The sequence below is a fragment of the Musa acuminata genome, chromosome BXJ2-5, assembly GCF_036884655.1.
Source record: "Musa acuminata AAA Group cultivar baxijiao chromosome BXJ2-5, Cavendish_Baxijiao_AAA, whole genome shotgun sequence".
Taxonomy (NCBI): Eukaryota; Viridiplantae; Streptophyta; class Magnoliopsida; order Zingiberales; family Musaceae; genus Musa; species Musa acuminata.
In genome coordinates, this window is record NC_088342.1 from 47,763,409 (window position 1) to 47,782,784 (window position 19,376).

Sequence of the window (19,376 nt, forward strand, 5' to 3'; positions counted from 1 at the left end):
ATATATATATATGTATGTATATATATATATATGTATATATATATATATATATATATATATATGTATGTATATATGTATATATGTATATATGTATATATATGTATATATGTATATATATATATATATATGTATATATATATATATGTATGTATATATATATATGTATGTATATATATATATATATGTATGTATATATAATAGCCCCTTCTTATTGCATAAAAGCGATAGGTTGAAGAACACAAACACGCACAAAAGATGAAAAAGAAAACAGAAGCTCATAAGCTGGTAAAGTTTAGAACGCTATCGAATTTATGGGTCAATTCGATACAAGTAGATGGCATCTTTACAACTAGCAAGAATGGATGGATGGTGTTGGATCCATGTCGCTTTTGTTGGTGGGAGTTCCTTTTCTCCTACCTCACCTGTGAGAAGAAGCTATTCCGTGTTTTTGCACTTCCCAAGGCATTGCGAACTTATGGAGACTTAGATGGTGACGATGGCAGGCGAAGACTGTGTGTCCTGTTGGGAGTACAAACTCGAAACATGGAATCAATGTCGTAGGACAGGGATGGAGCTACGGCTGGTTGTGATGGGTGAAGATCCCCATCTCGGGTTCATGGAGGCAGGGCCCTGCATCACCAGCTTTTTGGCACAGTGGATGCATGTATCCACCTGAAATGGAGGGACCAAACACAGAGAATCCTGATCCATTTGTTTTGTTCTGAGTTAGATGGTTGGTCACTTTAGGTCTCGACGCAGATGCTGTCCAAATGGTTTATGAGACTATGGCTGCAACTAAAACAAGAAGAAAAATAAGGATTCATATGTTCTTTCTCATCAAACCTTACAGAACAAAGATGCATTGTGTGGTTTTGGTCTTAGAGTTGAACAGCTTAAATCTGCTTCTCTCTGTATTTAGTTTGGGAATCTCGACATGATGTAGCCTTAGGATGAGAAGAAGCAGCAGCAAACATGGTATTGTTCATATGGGATGAGTATGTTCTGTGGAACAACAACACAATACCAGTACCTTCTTTCCAGCAACAAAATGTGACTTTCTTCATTCCAATCAGCAAATGGGACGCTGACAAGATCCGGAGCAGATCTCCTACACTTTCAAAGGCCAAGAGATTAATTAGCAGGTTTCCGCATGTTGAAATAGCATTTTGTGGTCATGAAGTTTCATGACCACAGAGGATGACGGGAGAAGGATTACTAGCGCACACAGTATAACTTGGTTGTCCTGTATTTGACTTCTTCTGCAGATGAGCACCGAAACCTGGAACCTTTGCTTGCATCCTTGTTGAGATTAAAAAGGAAGAAAGATAGATATAATATGCAAGCAGTACATTAAAGCATACGTAGTCGTGTAATATATGCTAAGAACGCTCGGAGAAGAGACTGCAGATGAGCCAAAGCAAACGATGAGCAAATTACAGGAAGCATACCAAGGCAGAGAGCGAGGGAAGAAGCTAACTCATTTGGAGTTCCTTGCACCGTCCTGGCGAATCATGGAAGGCAGAAGAAGCTGAGGGATCGGTAGATGATGACGATGACTGAATGATGCCATGAAATGGCTGAAGGAGGGATCCAAAAGGATCGCATGATCCAAGCTCGCTAACACGATCGGATGGATGGAGAGAGAGAGAGAGAGTGTGTGGATCAATGCGATCCCTTTGGATGCTTCCTGGAGCCACAGGCGAACACATCAGAATGCAACAGTAAAGAGAGGTGTCCCCCTGGAGAACCAGGAATCTGTGCCCTTTTAAAGACTCTCGCGCCCGATGCTGTAGCTTCCTGTGACGTTTAGTTTATGGTGAAGTTACCAAAAAGCCCGCACATACAATTCATGCTTCTTCACGTCACCACAAGTTAATTACCTGAGGCGATCACATGGGGTTGCAGTCTGTCGAACTCCTCTCCTTCCCTTCGTTTCTCTCCTTGGAGTCATTCCGCGGCATCGATCGTAAGTCGGCTGCTGGTGCTGTTAATTTCAGCTACTGTGCTCTGGACTTGTGACTGTGTCGTCATAATATAAACGCCTGCTGCCATGAAGATTTGGAGACCGTGAACCCTATGCTTCGTTGCGTTCTTAGTCCAAACAAGATTCAACATTCGCAAGATTACTGTTGCGTCCTGTTTGTCGGCAGTGTTAAGTGGAGGAAGACGGCAAGGTGACCACAGAGTGCAGATGGAACTTTTGCGGGTCAATTTGTTGTTTGTCCCTTATCTCTCAGTTGTTTCTCAAATGTGGTGAAATCATTAAAGCGGCGTCCATGGTGGTGGCCGGTGCTGTCGGAGTTGATTTGAAATGGTGGATTCATGGTACGCTCGCGCGGTGGTCATGGTGCCTTCTCGGCTGGACACGAATGCCAGTTCCAGCAACCTTTTGTCGCCCGGCTCTATCACCGCTGGGCCTCACGACCATGGAATCCTGCAGCGTATGTCTTCCCGACATTGAATGTCTTCCTCCGAGATGGAGCGAGCAGAGCCTGAGGCACCATCAAGTTTCAGCTGCCATGTTTCTGCAAATGGAGAAGGTTGTGGGTGTGGGACAACCAGTCGCTTCTCCCTCGCACATGCACTGCAATAAAGCCCATGTACTCCGTTGCCATCCATCGAACGACCAGATGCCGCTGCGCGTCCTAGATACTCACTCTAGCTCACAACTTCCATGCCCACCACTTTTGTATCATCACCACCATTACTTTCCAGTGACGAAGACAATCCCCCCTTTCGCGCTTCGAGCAGGAAAGCGAGGCTCTCCAACAACTTCCATCCCTCGTTTTTCCGGTGTGCCATCATGACGACGCCGGTAAGATAATGTTGAAATGGTTGCAGAGAAATGCCTCGCTTCCTAATTTCCTGCTTCTTGTGGTCCATCTTCAACGCTTGCATGAATTGAAGTGGGCACCGAAGATGCCAGGGGTGGGTCGACCGGAAGGGCCCCTCTCCGCCCCCCCCTCCTCTCAGCAATTGCAGCTCGCTTTTCTTTTTCTTTTTCCCTTGATTGCTAATGATGTGAGGGTTGTCCTTTACACCACCTTTTATCATTTTCTACATGTAAGGATATGCTTTCCCTCTTTAAGTTACTAATAGATGTGGGAACTCCCATGACCATCGCGCTGTTTGTTTACAGCGTGAGGAAGCTCGTGATACATGGCCATCATCTGTGCACACAATCTCTGTCTCTAGCGTGCCATCCTTCCTTGTTACAGTCTTCCTTGTTACATTATTTCTGCATGAAACGTTTTACGAGGTGGATTACCGAACACTGCTGCTTTGTATCGGAGGGTCTAACGTTGCTTGATTATAAGCGTGAAGAAAGCTGTAGGCTCTGCAACGATGATGATTACAATAAGCAACCTGATTATTGAGATGTCGGATGCTGGCTAGTATAAACTCAATTCGATAGTGCAGCAATCAAGATGATATGATCGTCGCCAGCTTTGCATCCTTTGTTTAATGGGTACTAAAGCAAATGCAGATTCGATTTCCTGATCTGATTCTGCAGCGCTCACATGATACATGTAGTATTTGGTCGCTCTACTTAAAAGGTAATTGGCCAAGATTGCAAGGCTGGTACTGCACATGTTCTTGTTGTTTTCAATCGTCTGGAGCTGATCTTTCGGCACAAAAGGGAACGACAGGATGACACATGCTATCTCTGTCCGATGCCAACCTAATGATGAGTACAGGCTATAAACAAACGGAGGGAGACTGGGAATCCGTCGTCCTGTATGCTATCACACACGCAAAGACAACTTGCGGATGGTGTTTGGAGGGATACGTCGAAGATTTGTTGGCCTTGTTTATGAACACGCTCTCTTCGAGCTACTACTACACACCCTCCTACAGCTCCACGAGAGATCCAAGCATGGTCCATCGACCAGCAGCCTACTTGATTTCCAGCCATGGATGGATGGCTCATGGGCTGAGCCACGACGATGCTGCCGAGCAGATCTTGGGCCAAGCGTCGTACGTGGATTCACTCCCACGTCATATCATTTTCTAGCCAGAGAGTCCATGGCGGCTGCCAGAGATCTCGGCACTCGAAATACTAGATCCTGGCATGTGCCATGCACGTATGTTCCCGGAGGAGCTTCCCTGTGCCATCTGCCACACGCACGAGAGGTGAGATCGACCGATGGGGTCATGCAGCCGTATCACTGTCGATCGCCGGAAGTGGCTCACGTGTTGCAGAAGGGAGTGAGCATTCTAGCATGCTTCTGCTTGACGACAACAAGTTGAATCTTGCTATCAAGAGCACCGAGTCCGCTTGATCATAACATAACCGTGTGGGATTTCTGAGGGTTTCATCCTCTCTGCCTCTGCTTGTTAACAGTGTCCAGCTACTACTTTTTGACAGTATGGAAATATGGCAAGCGATTACCTTCTCTAACATTACTACTCTCTCGGAGCTATCTGGCTCGTGACCAGCGGCAACACCAGAACTTTGCATTCGGATTCCTTGCACGCATCAATTTCCTCTTTGGTCTGCGTGCAAGTTTTCATATGCTTTGTGTTCTTTCATCCTTCCTTGTCTGCTAATATGATTGATTAGGGTATACAGGTCCCCCGGACACCATCTTCTGCTCTGCTCTGACAGGAGGAAACAAACAGGACAAACCTGAACCTTATCTCTCGGCCTCGACTCTGTCGGATCTCCAAGCCATGTTGCGGATCATGATCATGACAAGCAGTAATCGAGACGTATCCACCATCTCCCTTTCATGGACAACTCTATAAAGCATCACCATCGTCGTCTGTACCGATCCGCCTGCATTATGTAGCATCCCTATTGTCTCTCAAGATATTTGGCCAATGAAACACCAACACGTAACTGCTTGCTAGAAATTTGCTCTCCCCCTCCCTGTAAAACAATATGTTATCCGTTGAAGAAGAAACACTAACAAGTTTATATCCTACGGGCCATCAACTCCTGTAGAGCTCCTTTAAATATATGAAGTTGTTGAGGACAAAACCAAGTAAACTAGTATGTTATACAACAGGAGAACGTGCATGGCTTAAACATGGTGGTTCTCAAGGAACACAGGTGGTGCAACAATGTCAACCGGCCGCCATAATTTATTGCCGCATCAGTTCCCCATGGTTCGATGTTCAAATGACGTCTTCTCAACGCATCAACCGTAGGCCCTGGAAAGAGAGCAGCTCAAGCTTCATCCGAGCTTAATATGATTCACCGCCGCATGCATGTCTCTTTGCAAAATCCTGTTGGTGGTGAGAGCTACACCTTCGTGTTGTCACTATAAATTGAAGCGGCAGACGCTGATCCACGAGCGACATGAACGCAAACAAGGTCGGTGATTTGCTGGGATCGATCTAAGAACATGAGCTGTCCATTGGGGGCGTGGTTGGTGCAGGTCCCGACAACCACGGCAGCATGTTGGGACTACAGATCGTTCCTGTGTGATCCTGTTAAATTAGAAATGTGAAGAAACTTATTGCCGAGAGAGATTTCAGCAGAGCTCAAAGATTTGTTTAGATTGCGTGGAGAAGAGTCAGCGAGTGAGGTTGAAGCATGCGGCAAAAGGGAGCGTGCGGCCACGACTCGATGAGCCGAGACATGGCCCCATCGCATTCTTAATACTATTTCTCGCCACCCCGCAAGCCTTTTGCTGAGGCCGACGACAGCATCCTATGAAGAGAAAACGAGAACAGAGCAACGGTAGGAAGTAGCAAGGAAGTTTCCAAGGAGGAGGAGGAGGAGTGCTTAAAGTTTTCCGGCTTCTTTCTTCTCTCTTCCTTCTGTCCATGAGGAAGCTGTGGCCCAACCTGGACCGGGAAGATGGACTGGACACCGTCCTGGAGGTGCCAATCCCGGAGGAGATGTTCCTGTCCGGCGACAGCTCCAAGAGCAGCAAGACGCTCTGCACCAACGTGAAGGCCTGGGTGCGGCCGCACGTCGACCGATCCCCGCCGTCGCCCATCGGCCGGGGAGCGGAGCTCCAGCTCATGCTCGGCGTCATCGGTGCGCCGCTCGTCCCGTTACCCGTCCAGGCGTATAAATCCACCCTCATCCGCGACATGAAGGAGGACCCTATCGTGAGACTCCGACCAACGTTTTCTTCGCAATCACGTCTTGTTTCGTTGATGTCTTATGCCTCGTCCCTTTTGCACTGCGAATGGCAGGAAGTCTCCATGGCTAAATATATCGTGCAGCAGTACATCGCGGCGTCGGGAGGGGAGCAAGCTTTGAACGCGATAAACAGCATGTACGCCATGGGGAAGGTCCGGATGACGGCGTCGGGGTTACCCAAGGGGAACGGCGGCGGCCACGGGGACGCCACCGACGGCAAGAAAGCGAAGAAGTGCGGCGGCGCCGGCGAGATGGGCGGCTTTGTGCTGTGGCAGAAGAAGCCAGACCTGTGGTGCCTGGAGCTGATGGTGTCGGGGTGCAAGATCAGCGCCGGGAGCGACGGCAAGGTGGCGTGGAGGCAAACCCCATGGCACCAGTCTCACGCCTCCCGTGGCCCACCTCGCCCCCTGCGCAGATCTCTTCAGGTTCGTATCTCTGTTTCTCTCGCTCGTCGCCACCGGCTTGACTCAAACTAGGAGACGACGCCACGGCGGTCCCTTTCGTTTGAAGGCTGGAACCCATTCATGTCCTGATTCCACGTGCTGAGTGCAGACGGACACCACATGGCGGTGTTCGTCGCTGGGAGATGCGAGGCATCACATGCATGACAAAGCTGAGCTTAATACAGAACCAAATCCAACACACACCTTGTTCGTCGTCTGACACAGGGACTTGATCCGAGATGCACGGCCAATCTATTCGCCAACTCGGTGTGCCTGGGCGAGAAGACCATCAACGGGGAGGACTGCTTCGTGCTGAGGCTGGACGCGGAAGCGGCCACCTTGCGAGCCCGAAGCAGCAGCAGCGTGGAGATCATTCGGCACACCGTGTGGGGCTACTTCAGCCAGCGGACGGGCCTGCTGGTCCAGCTCGAGGACTCCCACCTCCTCCGGATCAAGTCCGCCGTCCAGGAGAGCGTGTACTGGGAGACCACCATGGAGTCGCTCATCGAGGACTACCGCCCCATCGACGGCGTCAACATCGCCCACGCCGGGCGCACCAGCGTGTCCCTGTTCCGGTTCGGCGAGACCAGCGATGGGCACACGCGGACGCGGATGGAGGAGACGTGGACCGTGGAGGAGGTGGACTTCAACGTATGGGGGCTCTCCATGGACTGCTTCTTGCCTCCGGCGGACCTCAAGGAGGAGAAGGAGGGCGGTGACGTTGGCGGAGTGGCGGCGGCGGCCACCAAGAGTGCGCGTCCACCTTTCAGGGTCCAACCGGCCGTCGCTAGGATCGGGATTTCGCAGGTGGCAGCGGTCGACGTAGATGAATCGGACTCGACGTCGACGGAGGAGGAGGATGGGAGCCAATGACTGCCGCATCAGTGAAGAGAGTGATTTGATCAGTGTAAATACTGCATCAATGTAGACAAATTTTGGAGTGCTGGGGATTATTATTAGGCGAAGCTCTCCATCTCTCTCTTCCGGTCTAATCAATTTCGGATGAATCGAGGCAATGTCCAAAGCTCGTCTCCAACATGTAAATGTTATGCGTTTATAGTCATTCAACTTCGGATGTAATTGAATAACCTAATGATTCCAACAATCTCGGGCCACGTTTCGGCAAGGAACATCCACACGATGGATACATCCAAAACAAGATTTGATGGTAGACGTGATCGATTTCGATCAACTCCACAGGGCAGAGTCCTCAACCCTTCGTCTTTGTTGTACGCGTGGACGCGCGACGAAGCCCAAAAGTTAGTAGCTCACCAACCATGGGAAACATATGGGGCGGTCGGTGTGACTCGCGGCCGCCCTTGACCAACATGTAGAGCCAGCTGCCGCGGCAGCCGACTGCTTCCACCGTCGTCATATAAATCCATCGATGGTCGACTACATCTCTGCGTTTGGTCCCGTCAATGGTCGACGACATGAACCGGGTTTGGTCCCCCGACCTGCGAGGTCACGTGGACCGCACCGAACAGGGCAATGCCTTGCGTCGTACGCCTCGGGAACGACGTGACGACGGCGAGAGCCACGGAGCGGGCATTCATGGCTGCCGTCAACAGACCATGGCCATGCATCTACAGAATCGAAAGGTGGCGAGAAACGCGCCGTGAAATGCGCCCACGACTCGCATACGACGAATGCATAGTCATGAGAAGGTAAAGCAGAAAGGACACCAATCGCGGTTGCACTGCCGTCCGATGGTAACTGCAGCCGATTTGACCGGGGCGGAAAGGACAGAGAAGACGGATGGGTAAACCGAAGGCCTCGAGAGCACCACGCACGGCAAGACCCCACGCTGCCTTGGCTCGTCAAGCATCGATCACCTCCGCACATCGCTCGAGAACACTCGTATTCAAAGAAAAGCTGCTGCAGAAGACACAATCGATGTGGTTTGGCGAGCGACAACAAAAAGGAGGGATGGATGTTAATTTCTTGTCGCAAAACACCGATCCCACACTGATTCTTCGCCACAATGACACATCCACGACGATTATTTCCGCCTACGCTGCGGCCTCCTTCCCTACTGCTGTTGCTCCTATTAATACACTAATCTTTTCCTTCTCTCCTACGCGCTATGCTAAGAGCTGACGCAAAACATCAAGAGTGAGTCGCAAGCAAGTCAATAGGTCCACTCCTGGGGGAGTCCAACCTCGTGGGCCACGACTGCTGCTGCTGCAGCGGCGGTCGGCTGGGCTCCGAGGCGGTGGTGCTTCTTGGTCTGATGCGATGGCACCGCGCTGCTGGGACGGATGCGAGCATCTGCCGGACAAACGAAAAGATAATTACGCACGCAATCGACGGACACAAACGCATCAGGACAGTAATTACCATGACCGACCACAAGGCGACCAGGGAAGTCCGGCCGTCCTGCTAACACCTCTAGGTTCAGGCTCGAAGCTTGAACCTTCCTCGCAGGAACCAGCGCGGTCGGACGACCTACCAACATCACGAAACCGCAAAGATGATATTAGGCGATGACGCCAGGAGGATTGAGGGTGTTACGACGCTATGCGCTAAAGACAACAGATGGCTGGCACTGTTTGTGACCAAGGACAGAGGAGGAATGCGGCAGAAGAGAGGCACGAGAATCCTCGGACCCAGGAGATCGTTGTGGCGCAGCGCTTTACCAGTGGTTTTCCTCGGGTCGAGCACGTTGCAGGCGGACCGGGGAAGGAACACGCCGGTGCCGATGGGCTCCTTCCGCGCGTGGGAGCCGTCGAGGAACACGGTCCGCATTCCGGCCACTGGTTGCGGCGGTCGCTGCTTCGGCAGCTGTGGCTCTCGAAGTGGCGGCCACGCGGAGGGCGACAGATCCAAAGGCCACCCGCACCGGCCCTCCCCGTCCCGTCCACCGCAACATCTGGCTTTGCTCTGCCTCCCCCATGCCGCCGACAACTGCTGATTCATCGTTTGCTGACGCTTTAGGTGGTAAAACTGACACAACAGTAACGGAGGCCACAGACCATAAGAACAAAGCAGACACGAGCCCGGGGGGGGGGGGGGGGGGGGAGGGGGGTGGGGGGACAATGGAATGAAAGAGTATGAGACTCACTCGAGCTGCTTGCAGTTGCTCAAGGGTGAAAACCGGCGTGGAGGCGTCGTAGCCGTCATCGATGTTCCTCGAGATCGCGAACGTAGCCGGTAAGGGCAGCCTCGGCGGACCGAGGACCCCACGGTCGTACACGGTACGGTGACGGCCGAGATCGCCGAGCCGTCTTAGCAGCATCACCTGGTCCGCCGCCTCACAGAGCAGGTCGCAAGGGTCGTCCTTGCTGCGCTGCGCCAGCGGGGACGAGGACGGCGGCGACGACACCAGCGAGGGGCCGTTGGGGCTCCCCTTGTTGGAGGTGGACCACGCGCAGAGCGTGGACTGCGGCGACCGCGCCATGGCCTGCGGTAGCGACGAAAACCAACCCCTCCAAATCACTGGATCTGAAGCGGAGGAAGAAAGAAAAACCGGCGACACGAGAGACAGCTCTCTACCTTAGCATGCTCCGGAGCCGCAACGGGGGCGTCCTCGTGGGCGCAAGGAAGGAAATAGCGAGCCATCTGCTGGGCAAGCCCAGCCACGTCGTCGACGGTTTCCCCACCATTCTTGGGTCCTCCCTCGAGGAAGAAGGCATCGCAGAGGAAGTGAGAGGGCAGCCAAAGCTCTTCACCTTGGTACTCTTTCGCCATCACGCACGCAAACAACCGGAGGACGCTTCTTCTCGATCCGGGCGCGGGCGGAAGTGTAAGCGGAGAGGGGGCTAGAAATAGCAAGAGGAGGGCAGTTGGGTGCGTTGGGGGGGAGTGGGTTTGCGGGCTGCGGAAGGAACAATTATGCTACCACTCGCCGCGGCCACAAGTAGCTTCAAGCTCGCTTGAGTCCGCCGGAAATGGTCGGGCCATTCCAATTTACGGCGGTTGAATGAGTGGAGTAGTCCGGGTTGGGTCAACAGATCTCGGACGAGTGGCCATGTGGCTGTGGCTGGTTTGATGACACCATTAGTTTACTTTGCATCGCAGGGAGCGGACGTGACGTCGAAGGAGATTAACCACACAATCAAAAATTATATTACGAAAGAATTGCGCAAATATATTTAAATGAATGTAACATTTATGCGCACGAAAGCTCTCCATCGATGGCGAGAGGGATTATTGCTTCCTAGTTGATGATATATATAAAAATCGAGATTAAAAATGTAAAAGTCAGCAACAAAAAACGAAAGATAAAATCAAAATTAACAGATTGAAGATGATGACAGAGGTTTAACGTGAAGTAGATGAGGATGGGGGGGATTAACAATCCAGTAAACAAAAAAGAAAAGAAAAAGAAAAGTAGTTTAGGTCAACAGAATTCCTTAAGAGGGTTATGATTGAGCATAATAGCACCTGCCTGCCTTTGCTTCACTCTCAAGTTGGAAGATTACAGAAACCAAAGCCTGTTTTTGATTTTTTGGGTCTAAGGAGAGAATCCATCTTTTGCTTTAATAACAACAACCCCTTTTGGTGAATCAAATGATACATCAAACTCTGTATGTTGTTATCATGTACCTGTGCGGCTCTTTTGATCATACGGTACGCCGCCACTCTTTGTCCTAATTATTGTGTTGGGAGCTAAAAACTTGTAAGGAGACTTTAAACCAACCTTTTTATCTGATTATTATTATTTTTTTCTCTTAAGAATAAATGGCGAAGAAACCTTTTTATTTAGTTTAAGATTACTTAATCGAATCTATCATCAAAGCATGTAAGTTTGGGATGTGTTACCATCAGAACATGGAACGATGTCCGGAATGGTTGCTCAACCAAAAGCCACGGTTGACGGGGGTGAGAGCGATCTTTTACCGACGCTCGACCTAAACCTTCTGCATCCAATGGAATAATAATAGGCTGCACATACAGCTTCTTCACAACTTATGATTAGGTCTGGAGACACACTACTTACCCATGTCATCCGTCTTTGCTGTTAGAGTAGAAATTGCAAGCGTGATCCATGTCATCCCCCAATTGCAAGCGTGATCCTTTTTGACTTGCTGCCACTGCAACTCTGGACACAATCAACCATTCTTAATCAGATGATAACTAAGGTTTCAAGGGAAAGTGAGCCAAATGCTTCTGCCGCATGCCTATGAGTACTCCGGTGATGTAAAGCCAACAGACTGCAGCAGCATGAGGATACTTGAAAAAGGGGCCTGCAAATGTTGCAGCATGAACGAATGGCCAACCATGAAAACTTTTCAAGGATCAAGCTTTCCTTTCCCATATACACAACAGCTGCTACTTGTGAATTTGATCAAGCTATTCTTGATGCACTTCGGCACTGCCGTAAACTAAGTTACCATGGCACAATCCAAGCAACCACATTCTGCCTGATCGCTCCAACAACAGGAAGACAGACAGAGCAGCAGTCTAGAAATAGACCGATTTCCCTGCTTATATCCGCTACACTAACTTTGTCTTCGAGGCCAGAACATTAATACCAAACTCTGTGACTAAATCAGTACTGTATACGAGTGAAATTGCTTGCGGCTTCCAGGAAACACCGAAAGAATGCTTACATGCACGCCCATCGATCGACTGATATGTACACATGCATATGGTTGAAAGACTAATGATTCTATCAAAATTGCAATGATTTTCTGCAAAGGAATGTGCCTCATGTTGGAGATTCAGCAACAACCAAGGTATGCCACCAACCGCATGACACGTTCTTGGGCCGGAGGTTCTCCATAGGAACCAAAGCAGGGATGTTTCTGTCGATCGCATCCCCTAAACCAAGCTGCGAACAGAAAGACAAAACACTAAACCTAAATCAAGAACAAAAGGTTGAAGCAGGATTTTTGTTGCACGAGATATGTGATACCTGACCATATTTGTTCCATCCCCAGCAAAATACCTGTCCATCATCTGCAACGCCACAAGTGGAAGAATCACATAATTTGTCAGTTCAAGCTCACAAAGAGATGTTCCAGGAATGTATAGTACAACTTTTGTCAAGAAAACTAGATTAAAAAAATAAAAAAAAACATCGGAGCTGCTTCCAGAAGCGGCATCCGCTGATGTAGTTTAGTTATGGCTGAAGTGCTTCACGAAGAAAGGACATGCATGACTACCAATTAAAAAGATAAACTGCAACAACAAAAAAAGAAAGCTCGCCAATTCTGATAAAACACCTATGTTGATATTGTAGAAGCAGCACATGACAGTTGGAATGAGGTTGTCTGCATAACTTTTGTTCTAAGCATGTTAAACAAATATCAGTAGATACTTTTGTGACAGAAACATGGGAAATTGCTTCTTCAATTAAATTATTTAGTTTTTATCGTGTTAATATGCCTAACATACATCTCACTTGAGTGAGGGGGAGACATTGTACAACCACCATTTAAATTACATTTGACATAAGTTTCTATTGCAAAATTTTGGAATGTGTTTGGGTTCCACAATAACATTCAAGTGTGGAGTGCGCATATGGGTTGGAGCAGTCTAAAGGACAAACTAGCATGATAAGATGGGCTCAAGGTAATACCTGTCATCATGGCATTATGACGTGCTCCACAGGAGACCAATTTGGCGTTCTTGTTCTCCAGACATGGAGCATCCAGTAGCTTGGGTAGAGTCTGTAACCACAAGCATGCTATGAGCACCAATATCAAATCATTGAAAGTCATCTTTATTCAAAAATATCTAAAGTTCTTAACATAATCCAAATTAATGGCCGTAGTTATAGTTCCTGTCTTCGGCCAGATATATTCTAGTTACACCTATGGCTTATAAAATAACCTACAGGAAAAAATTTAAAGAACTTGATCTATGAAAAGCAGCTTTGCTCTTTACCATATTTCCGACCCATTTCTTAGCAAAATTTCATGCTTCTTTTTGGATGCTTTGCATATGATTAGCGCACTGGGTTCCTTTTTTTCATCAAAATAAGTCAAATTGTAGAGGGCGCAGGTTTCAAGTTCTGTGTGGAATCTGTCCACTAATGGAGCATGCTTAGGTCTCTGGTGATACATGTAACTCCTCTTTTTTTCCGAATGGAACATGCTAAAATGGAAAGATCCAGCTGTCAGTGCATCTGTTGAACATTTCAAAAAAAAAAAAAAAAACAATGTTGGGTGCCACTGCAAGCTACATATGGTACTTTAGAGTTTATCACAGTGTTCCTTTATCCTTTATTTTCTTCATGGGTCTGTTATATTTCCACATGCAGGTAGTGCCAAGAGGGGTTTAAATTAGGAGGGGAGGAATGCCGAAGAGGCTTGAACATTTACAGCTTCCACCATATTTCTTCTATTTTAAATTTGGAAGTCAAAGTAGTTGCAAATAAACTCCTGGCATGCTGCAATAGGCAGCCATGAGACATTGCATCTTGCCATTATGCAAAGAATGTAAGAGTAGATTGCAATAGAATTGCAACGAAGACAGACCTCAGCTTGATCAGAACCAGTTCCTAGTTGCCCAAACTGATTCCCACCAAACGAATACACACCACCATCAGCAGATGTGCATACTGTATGCCACAGGCCAGCAGCAACTCCTTGTATCGTGACACCCAAAAGTGATGATACACATGTTGGACTCAGCTCATCATCGGTACTTCCTTGTCCACACTGAAAAAAGGTGGAATATAAGAAGGAAAAGGAAGAAAAAGAAAAGACAAGAATCAGTTAGTTCTGTCCTCAGATATTGAAAAGTAAATCCACAGTCAATATAAAACAAAGACAATTTCCCATGTTACAGTGGACCTCATCTTCAACATTACAATGCTTTTTCTCCATCTTTTCTACAATTCCTACATGTCAATCCTGGAGAGCAGTTAATACTTAAAATAGAGCAAGGATAAGCTAAAAAAGAATCAGATTGAAGAGCAAGATACCCGAATTACAAGGTTATCATATTCCAAACCAGCAATTCCTTCCATGTCTGTGAATTTCTATACTGACTCATTAAGACAATAAAAAGGTAGCATTACCCACACTACCATATCCAACATGAATGAGAATAGAATTGGTTGTTGAACTCGATTTGAGATCAGAATTATGACAATGTCAAGAAATAATCTACTGAAATATCACATATAAACTGTCTTAATACAACCTTGGATTACAGTTAACTTAGATGACCAGGGAAAAGGCAACGTACTCCAGAAAGTAGAAAGCCTTTTATACAGTCACTTGGTATATCTAAAAAACAAATATCTTTTAACATCAGGAGACATGTGAGGATGTCTTTGCATCGATATGTTCACTACAATAACATGAACTATCTTTCTCATTTCAAAGGTGAAAATATAGTAAACTACACCAGGATGATGTAAGTTAAAATGAGCACATGTGCCAGAATACACTGTTCAGTTATTGATTGCAGAATACACAAGCCACCATTTCTTTATGTGCTTGTTTGTATGGACATGCTTACTAACAGTCTCGTGACAAGTTATAGAATTTATGATTGTGAAGCTGGCAGAAAAAGTATGGCTGCACATTCGGACCACAAGTGCTAATGACCTATCGACTGAAGGAATAGGATAAATGAGGCATCAACATAATAACAAATTGATGATTTGTTTAACAATGATGGGATACTAACTAAAGAAAGGATCCAGTAGTGCAAAATACTGACTACACATCAAAATTGTAAAGAACCTCAATTAATGTAAGAAAATAAAGTAACAAAACAACTGTGTGTCACCTGTAGTGACAGCATATTAAGCATTTCTAACCTAAGATGACATCATTTCTTTGTTAATACTGTTGCAGAGTCTTGGCCATCAATCAATCAGCCGGCTCATACAAGTCAGTTGCTATGTGTTTGTGTGTGCATGTATGGGTCATTGGTTTCGTGTTTTTATCCTCCTTTTTCCCTTTTTTACCATCAAAAGAACATAAAAACACCTAGATTTTAACAATTAGCAGACAATAAGAACACTACTTCTTGCCCTCTTTAATAAAGCAGGAATATCTTTAATAATAGGTAATATCTATCATAGTCCCTAGTCCCTACGAAATTCCAATAAAAATTGATAATCACGAGGAAAAATGCCGTAACATCAATTGGATTATCAATCAATCTGCAAAAGAGATAAAGTGGTGGCTAACCTGGCCATAAAGTCCCCATCCGAAAGTAAGTAGGGCTCCAGTATCTGCAAGTGCAAAATATAATAATGAATGGAACTGTAACAGTTAGAACAATGATCAATCAAGACGTGCGAGGAGATGGAACATCTATTAGCTACTGCCAACTCATTATCTGACATCCTAGAAACTGGATGCAGATTAAATTCTAGTCAAGAATTACAACATATAAATTGAATTGATTAACAGTTAGAAGAGTACAAAGTTTTAGAGCTTTGAAGGTAGAGCATATGCAAGTTGTAAAGTGAAGAGAGATCTTTCATTAGAAAAGGGATATGCATAAAAGACAGCAGAAATATGCATGAGTTCGGAACAAAATTTGTTGTCATTAAGAATAATTACCTTTAAAATATTCAACCCCCATCATGTAATTGTCAGCTTTGGAACTAGTTCATGATCTGCTATAAGACATGCTAGATCCTATATTCTCATCCTCTGTCCAATTTTTACAACATCAAGCCACAAATTTGCCTCCATCCTTTGCAATAACAATAGTTCATCAAGTTTCCGTACTCAAACAATTAACTAAACTGAACATAGCTAAAATATAGGAAATAACAATTTTATTTTACGATTACTTGTTAAATCTTGCCTTCAAATTGCTAATCCACAAGCTGTTCACCTTGTCTGTGTTCTCATCTGTCATATGAATTTGCCTTTTAAATCAACTTGCTTTGCTTTATTTCATTAAAGCATAATTTTTAGTAACCATTTACACATTGCAATAGGCAGAGGCCTATTCCTTTGCTGCTAGTATGACAAAAAAAATTGTTGCCAAAAATTAACATGTTGTGATATGCTAAATACCTGCCTACCTTCATCTTCACATATTACTGTCAAAGTAGTCAGCCAAAGACAATTTGTACATCATGCATGCATGGTTGTCCAATTGACACAACACACACACATATACAAATGCATGTATCTACATAAGCAGAATGCAGGAATAATCCTCTCAATTTTTCGAACTAAAGAAATGATTTTTAATAATATGTTGATAGAAACAATTCAAATATCACTAGAAAATTGAGACAATGATGGAAAATTTTGTGGCAGATAGGGAGTAGCAAATGATTGCTAACCTGTAACTGCAACACTGTGACGACCCCCGCAAGCAATGGCCTTCACACAGCTTCCTATGAGTTTATATGCCTGTCCATCTGAGCTTTGTTTCCCTTTGGTAGCTGGTGATGATCGGTCTTTATTGAAAGAAGCTGATTCTATACAAGGTACAGGATGAGGAGAAGACACATTCCGGATACGAGTACCCAAACCAAGTTGCCCTTCTCCTCCGTAGCCCCAACCCCACACCTGACCTACATCTGAAACTTTGCAAAAAATTCAACTCATTAGTAGTTGGTTTTCCTTTAAGTTAGAAACCTAATCAGAACAGTAAAGAAAAAAAGTGAAAAAAAAGGCAAACTACTGAAATACATAGAAAAGTTGATAACTGTATAAAACTTCTACTCAAGAAAATTGACTTACCCGACAATGCTAGTGTATGTCGTCCACCAGCAGCAACACCAGTGATATGGATACCTACATTAAGAGTTACAAGGCATGGAGGTGCCGAAAGAGCTTCTTCACCAGAGGATGAGCTTTCGGGTCCCATTTTAGCTGAAGACAACTTTCTTCGCTTCGTATTCTCATCACCACCTCTACTATCAAAACCTGACAGGGTTCCACTAGCTCTTGAGCCCTGTGATCTGGGACTCACTGTCGTGGAGAAACCACAAATATGGATCTAAGATAATGTCAAATTAATGAAGCTTTCTTTTTCTATCTTGAATCTTCAGAAAAAAGAACTCATATTACCTTGATCACTTAACAATCCACTGTGTCTTTCTTCTTTTTCTGAGGTTCCACCAGAGGAAGACTGATCTCTAGTGATCCTGCCAGTAGGCACACACTCTTTCCATCCCCATGTGTAGACCTCTCCTTGAGCTGGCCTAGGAAGGTAAAATTTAAGTTTCCAAAAAGCTCTACGGTAGGTATATTTGTAAGATTATGCATAATAAAGCATATATCTTTTGATCCAAGACAACGACACTCTTTTTACTCTCAAGAAAATATGAAAAGAATATGGATCATGTCCATCGCAATGTTTCAATTTTGTACTTTTATCCTAATAGATAAGGAAGATCAGATATCAATAAGAAGTAATAGGCATATCACCAGTGACTGCAACACAATGAGCCCATCCTGCTGCTGCCATAATTATGGGCACCTCGGTTGGGAGGTCAAATATTGCCGGAGTCTCCTGATAAACGCAAATGTGAAATTTATTCATTAAAAAATAAATCCAATTTTCAAACAAGAAGAAGTAAATAAACAAAAATATACAAAATTCTGGTTAATTCAAAAGATGGCATGACTACCTCATGCTTCCCCGATGTAACATAGCTTTGACCCATGTCATCGGTAGAACCCCATGTATATAGCTTGCCTGACTCTGAAACAAGAGAGAAGACGGCGTGACAGGTCATTACTCGGTCAACATTCAGTTCTAATAAAATCAATCAGCAAACAAGTTTCTAAGGCTACGTTACTATCAAAGATTACAAGGTCTTCAGATTTTTAAGAAAAACGACACCAAATTTCAAAAGGATTGGTATTGCCATTGAAATGGAAAAGCATTCCCAACTGTGATTATAATGTTATCGTTCAAATAACTGTTTTTCAGCAGCACTTAAGTTGCGCTTAAATCAATTAAGATAAATAAAGTTTTTACTTAAAATCACGAGAAACTAAGACCACTCTGAGCCACACAAAGACTATCCTGCTTGTGAGGATATAAACAAAGGACAATAAGAAGACCATTATTATCATCAAAGACATGCGACCATTATTATCATCAAAGACATGCCTTAATATGGTATAGAGGAAAAAATACTTACAAATATTATCTAAAATAATGGAAAACATTAAAAAAGGAAGGGCAATCGAATTCCAAATAATCAGTTCGATGGCCAAGAGAAGAATGCAACTCAAAGAACGAAGGCTATCAAGATGAGGAAAGCCAACTTCATCAAAGGCAAAGGAAGAAAAATATATCTCGTTTAAAAAAAATGAGGGCTGCAAAGTTAAAAGCCCGACAGATCTCCACGAACAAGCATCTAAAGATCAAGGATTTCGTCTGTGACACGAAAGGAACCAAAAACGAAACGGAAGAGGCAGACAGAGAGTAGAGGCAGAGGTCAATACCAGAGATGGCCATGGCAAATCCGCATCCTCCGCCACTGACGTCCCGCCACCGGTCTCCTGCGGGCGAATCCGGCATTCGGACGGCCACCGGGTGAAGCAGAGGCGATCTCTGCGGCGACACTCCAGGGAGGTAACCCCACATCAGCACGGTCTTGTCCCTCCCCTTCTCCTCCATCGTCTCCTCCACCACCATCATCTCCTCCTTCCCATCCTCCTCCATCTCCTCCCCTCCTCCTCCTCCTCCTCCGCCTCCTTCCTCCTCCCCAACATTCATCTCCCTCCTCCCAATCCACCTATCGCCCTATCAACCGATCTCCTCTTCCCTTTCGCGGCTTCCGTTTTCCCTCGATCTCCTGACGTCGACCTGGAGCTCCGCTGCTGTTTGCACCAACAAGAGGACTCGACGACCACCAAGAGTGACCAAGGGGGGGAAAGAGGCCAGGACAGCCCTAATTCGCCCGCATCCGTTCGTGCATCACCAGGCTGTCCACGTAG

General features: G+C 46.0%; 3 protein-coding genes across 7 annotated transcripts; 1 reads left to right on the top strand and 2 right to left on the bottom strand.

Moving 5' to 3' along the window:
- Nucleotides 1-5,302: 5,302 nt before the first annotated feature.
- Nucleotides 5,303-7,648, top strand: LOC103986113 (uncharacterized). The gene is made up of 3 exons (XM_009404007.3): nucleotides 5,303-6,066; nucleotides 6,154-6,525; nucleotides 6,769-7,648. The coding sequence occupies exons 1-3, from the start codon at nucleotides 5,776-5,778 to the stop codon at nucleotides 7,414-7,416; spliced, it is 1,311 nt and encodes a 436-aa protein (XP_009402282.2). The 5' UTR covers nucleotides 5,303-5,775; the 3' UTR covers nucleotides 7,417-7,648.
- Nucleotides 7,649-8,419: 771 nt separating this feature from the next.
- Nucleotides 8,420-11,946, bottom strand: LOC135613174 (uncharacterized). 3 transcript variants are annotated; one of them, XM_065110240.1, is made up of 6 exons: nucleotides 11,308-11,946; nucleotides 10,039-10,525; nucleotides 9,608-9,946; nucleotides 9,183-9,489; nucleotides 8,894-8,991; nucleotides 8,420-8,814 (listed from the first exon to the last, which is right to left on the bottom strand). In XM_065110240.1, the coding sequence occupies exons 2-6, from the start codon at nucleotides 10,231-10,233 to the stop codon at nucleotides 8,653-8,655; spliced, it is 1,101 nt and encodes a 366-aa protein (XP_064966312.1). In that variant the 5' UTR covers nucleotides 10,234-10,525; nucleotides 11,308-11,946; the 3' UTR covers nucleotides 8,420-8,652. The 3 variants fall into 3 exon arrangements, with proteins under 3 accessions (XP_064966312.1, XP_064966313.1, XP_064966314.1); XM_065110241.1 differs by having other exon boundaries at nucleotides 8,884-8,991; XM_065110242.1 differs by lacking the exon at nucleotides 8,894-8,991.
- Nucleotides 11,947-12,029: 83 nt separating this feature from the next.
- LOC135613172 (ultraviolet-B receptor UVR8-like) lies at nucleotides 12,030-19,267 on the bottom strand. Of its 3 annotated transcripts, none has more exons than XM_065110236.1 (11): nucleotides 18,882-19,260; nucleotides 18,056-18,129; nucleotides 17,853-17,937; nucleotides 17,493-17,621; nucleotides 17,163-17,393; nucleotides 16,760-17,005; nucleotides 15,642-15,685; nucleotides 13,971-14,153; nucleotides 13,070-13,160; nucleotides 12,404-12,447; nucleotides 12,030-12,319 (listed from the first exon to the last, which is right to left on the bottom strand). In XM_065110236.1, the coding sequence occupies exons 1-11, from the start codon at nucleotides 19,153-19,155 to the stop codon at nucleotides 12,197-12,199; spliced, it is 1,524 nt and encodes a 507-aa protein (XP_064966308.1). In that variant the 5' UTR covers nucleotides 19,156-19,260; the 3' UTR covers nucleotides 12,030-12,196. The 3 variants fall into 3 exon arrangements, 2 of the variants coding, with proteins under 2 accessions (XP_064966308.1, XP_064966309.1); XM_065110237.1 differs by having other exon boundaries at nucleotides 16,760-16,999; nucleotides 18,882-19,257; XR_010487233.1 differs by lacking the exon at nucleotides 12,030-12,319 and adding an exon at nucleotides 13,378-13,587 and having other exon boundaries at nucleotides 12,401-12,447; nucleotides 18,882-19,267.
- Nucleotides 19,268-19,376: the final 109 nt, after the last annotated feature.

Coding starts and splice junctions, on each gene's coding strand:
- LOC103986113 (XM_009404007.3), top strand. CDS start 5,776: ATGAGGAAGCTGTGGCCCAACCTGGACCGGGAAGATGGACTGGACACC. Junction 6,067..6,153: donor ACATGAAGGAGGACCCTATC/GTGAGACTCCGA, acceptor TGCGAATGGCAG/GAAGTCTCCATGGCTAAATA. Junction 6,526..6,768: donor CCCTGCGCAGATCTCTTCAG/GTTCGTATCTCT, acceptor CGTCTGACACAG/GGACTTGATCCGAGATGCAC.
- LOC135613172 (XM_065110236.1), bottom strand. CDS start 19,155: ATGAATGTTGGGGAGGAGGAAGGAGGCGGAGGAGGAGGAGGAGGAGGG. Junction 18,130..18,881: donor ATTTGCCATGGCCATCTCTG/GTATTGACCTCT, acceptor CTCTTGTTTCAG/AGTCAGGCAAGCTATATACA. Junction 17,006..17,162: donor ACATACACTAGCATTGTCGG/GTAAGTCAATTT, acceptor TTTTTTGCAAAG/TTTCAGATGTAGGTCAGGTG.
- LOC135613174 (XM_065110240.1), bottom strand. CDS start 10,233: ATGGCGAAAGAGTACCAAGGTGAAGAGCTTTGGCTGCCCTCTCACTTC. Junction 9,947..10,038: donor CGGCTCCGGAGCATGCTAAG/GTAGAGAGCTGT, acceptor TCGCTACCGCAG/GCCATGGCGCGGTCGCCGCA. Junction 8,815..8,893: donor ACTTCCCTGGTCGCCTTGTG/GTCGGTCATGGT, acceptor TTTGTCCGGCAG/ATGCTCGCATCCGTCCCAGC.